Source organism: Macadamia integrifolia, chromosome 6 (assembly GCF_013358625.1).
Source record: "Macadamia integrifolia cultivar HAES 741 chromosome 6, SCU_Mint_v3, whole genome shotgun sequence".
NCBI lineage: Eukaryota > Viridiplantae > Streptophyta > Magnoliopsida > Proteales > Proteaceae > Macadamia > Macadamia integrifolia.
Window position 1 is genome coordinate 859305 of NC_056562.1, and position 2472 is coordinate 861776.

At 34.5% G+C, this 2472-nt stretch overlaps 1 protein-coding gene across 4 annotated transcripts in view; it reads right to left on the reverse strand.

The window, feature by feature from the left end:
- LOC122081043 (putative E3 ubiquitin-protein ligase XBAT35) overlaps positions 1–1266 on the reverse strand; it is a 14682-nt gene extending 13416 nt beyond the window's left edge. The window contains exons 1-3 of one of the 4 annotated variants that reach the window (XM_042647992.1): positions 1013–1266; positions 626–765; positions 416–527 (exon numbers count right to left, since the gene is read on the reverse strand). In XM_042647992.1, the coding sequence (XP_042503926.1) occupies positions 416–527; positions 626–727 (214 nt within the window). In that variant the 5' untranslated portion in view covers positions 728–765; positions 1013–1266. Of the gene's footprint in view, positions 1–415; positions 528–625; positions 772–1012 lie in introns of all 4 variants that reach the window. The other 3 variants (XM_042647991.1, XM_042647990.1, XM_042647989.1) reach the window with 3 other exon arrangements.
- Between the last annotated feature and the right edge of the window lie 1206 nt (positions 1267–2472).

Here is a 2472-nt window from a genome sequence, read left to right on the forward strand (position 1 = left end):
CCCCCCCCCCCCGGCCAAAAAAAAACCGAGTGGGAGGACTACAGATTAAAATGCAGTGGCAGCATCATATTAAGTATCTGGCACACTTTCTAGAGTTAAGGAATCAGCATCATATCAACCAAGCAAATGTATTGCCATCTAATAAGCATTCCTTTTGATTAAGATAGTGATTAAAATATTTATGGCATTATGAAATGTGAATGTTTTTTCAAATTTTAATTACAATATGATATGGTTTCGGGATAGAGAATAATCAGTAGTTTTGGGATTTTCGTGTTTGTTCCGGGAACACCAGGAACATTCAAACTGATTCTGGGAAGATTGAGTGATCTAAAGCATTGCAATGACTAGTAAAATAAATAAAAAGGCAGTGGCACATAGACTCTAATGCATTGAGAGAAAGGGAGATCCTTACCAGGGTAAGCGTTCACGTTGGCACCCAATTCTATAAGAGTTTCAGCAACATTAAACAGTTGCGGATTCATGCACGCAACTATCAGGGGAGTCTTTCCTTCTTTGTCAACCCACTGCAAAAGATTTGGGGGATTAAGAAACAGTACACATATTCCCAAAGGCATAACCATTAAGCATTGTGATCAAATCATTAATCAAAAATAATTGATACCTCAAGACCTGCCCCTTCTCGGCGAAGAGCTTTGATTCCTTCAATGTTTCCATGATTCACTTCCTGATATAACAACTCCCCTTTGGATTGATGTTGCCCCATTTTCCTTTCTTTTTGCCTTTCCGATCACAATAGTAAAACTAAAACTAAAACCAAACCAATTAACCGCAAATTAAGTGTGAAGAATCCTGAGAGTAAATGGAACCCTAAAACTAAACTTCTTTATGAGTATTATCAGATAACCCAGAAATTCAAAATCAAAACATTCCGAAACTTCGCAACCAAACTCAAATTCCCAAATTAATAGAATAAAAGCAAAACCAAGCTACAGAATCCAAAAGTGGGTAAAAGTGGGTAAGTAAAAGGATCAAAGCCTAGAGCAATAACCTTTCTCACCTTCCGCCGAAGATCGAAGTTCCAACTACTTCGGCTGATTTCCAAATGGGAGTGAACTTTTTAAAGCATCAGATGATTAAACGTCAATGCCTTAGCAGAGAAGGCATGGCTGCGGTTCTCAAGGTAAGGATTTTCTTAATCCGTTGACACTTTCTTGATCGACAACCAGAAGCACGTCCGTGACTCTCAAAAGCGATACGAACACGAACCTGTGAGAGAAGGGGAGGCGGGATTTTTTTTGGTGGAGAGTTTTTAAGTCAGGTAGCGTGGGTTCTGCGCTATCAAGGACACCAATGAAAACACTCGTATAAGCATTAATAGGGGGCGAATTTCTGCCTGAGCTGGAGGAGTAATTTCATTTCGGATGGAATCAGAAAAATAAAAAAAAAACTACAATTGGCAAAAAGAGAAAAGGGGAAAAAAAAAATGAAATGGGCGGTAGGGAATTTAAACGGTGAAAATTTTCAAATGATACGATAAAATAAGGTAAAAACAAATAGAATGCAATAAAAATGGAAAATGGATGGTATGAGTTTTAAACGTGTAAATTTCAAACAAATGGAAAAAAAATGGTAATATATTCATATAAATTAGAGAATTATTACATAAATATTTGCATCTAATGTACAAAACAACTATAATATTTAATATTAATGCATATATATCCCATAATTGTTCTAAGACATATCATTAAATATCATCTAACACCAATTCTTAATTCATGCATCACACATGTAGAAAGTCTTATTGAGCAATGTGGCTTAGCTATGATGTTGTTCATTATTACGAATACATTCTCAAAATGATGCATATTTAGTTGGAATTAGGAGTCATCATTTTAGAATTGAAAAACATTTCAGCAAATGCATATGTTTGTAGCTCAATTTCAATGTATGTGCATTGAATTTGAGTTGAACGACATTATAAGAAATATAGGTCATTGAGTTAGCTTCATATTGATGAAATAATCAAGTCGATCGAAGTTCGAGAGAGAAAAATATTATCAATTAAATATTCAAAAAGTCAAGTCTTAAAAAACATCAAAAAATCGAAAACATGTTTTAAACATATTTAGAACAATAATATTTTCCATTTTCCTCTTTTTCCTGTATCTTTAAAAATCATACGATATAACGTGTTTAAACGATTAAAAGAATAAAACAGGTTATTTAAAACAGAGGTTTAAACGCGTTTTTGTTCACTGTGATCCAACCAGCAGGTGCGATGTCATTCTATGGATTTTTTTTTTTTTAGATCATGAGAGAGAGAGAGAGAGAGATGTGGAGCCTTTTCCCCCTAAATAAAAAATGTTTTTTTAAGTAAAAGTGTATAACACACAAGCCATTTGACTTTGTAACGTGGAACTCTGCAAGTCTTACCTAATCGGCTTAGGGGGTGTTTGGTTCGGTAAATCTTTGGGATGACATTCTTTAGAATGATAATTCTTAATT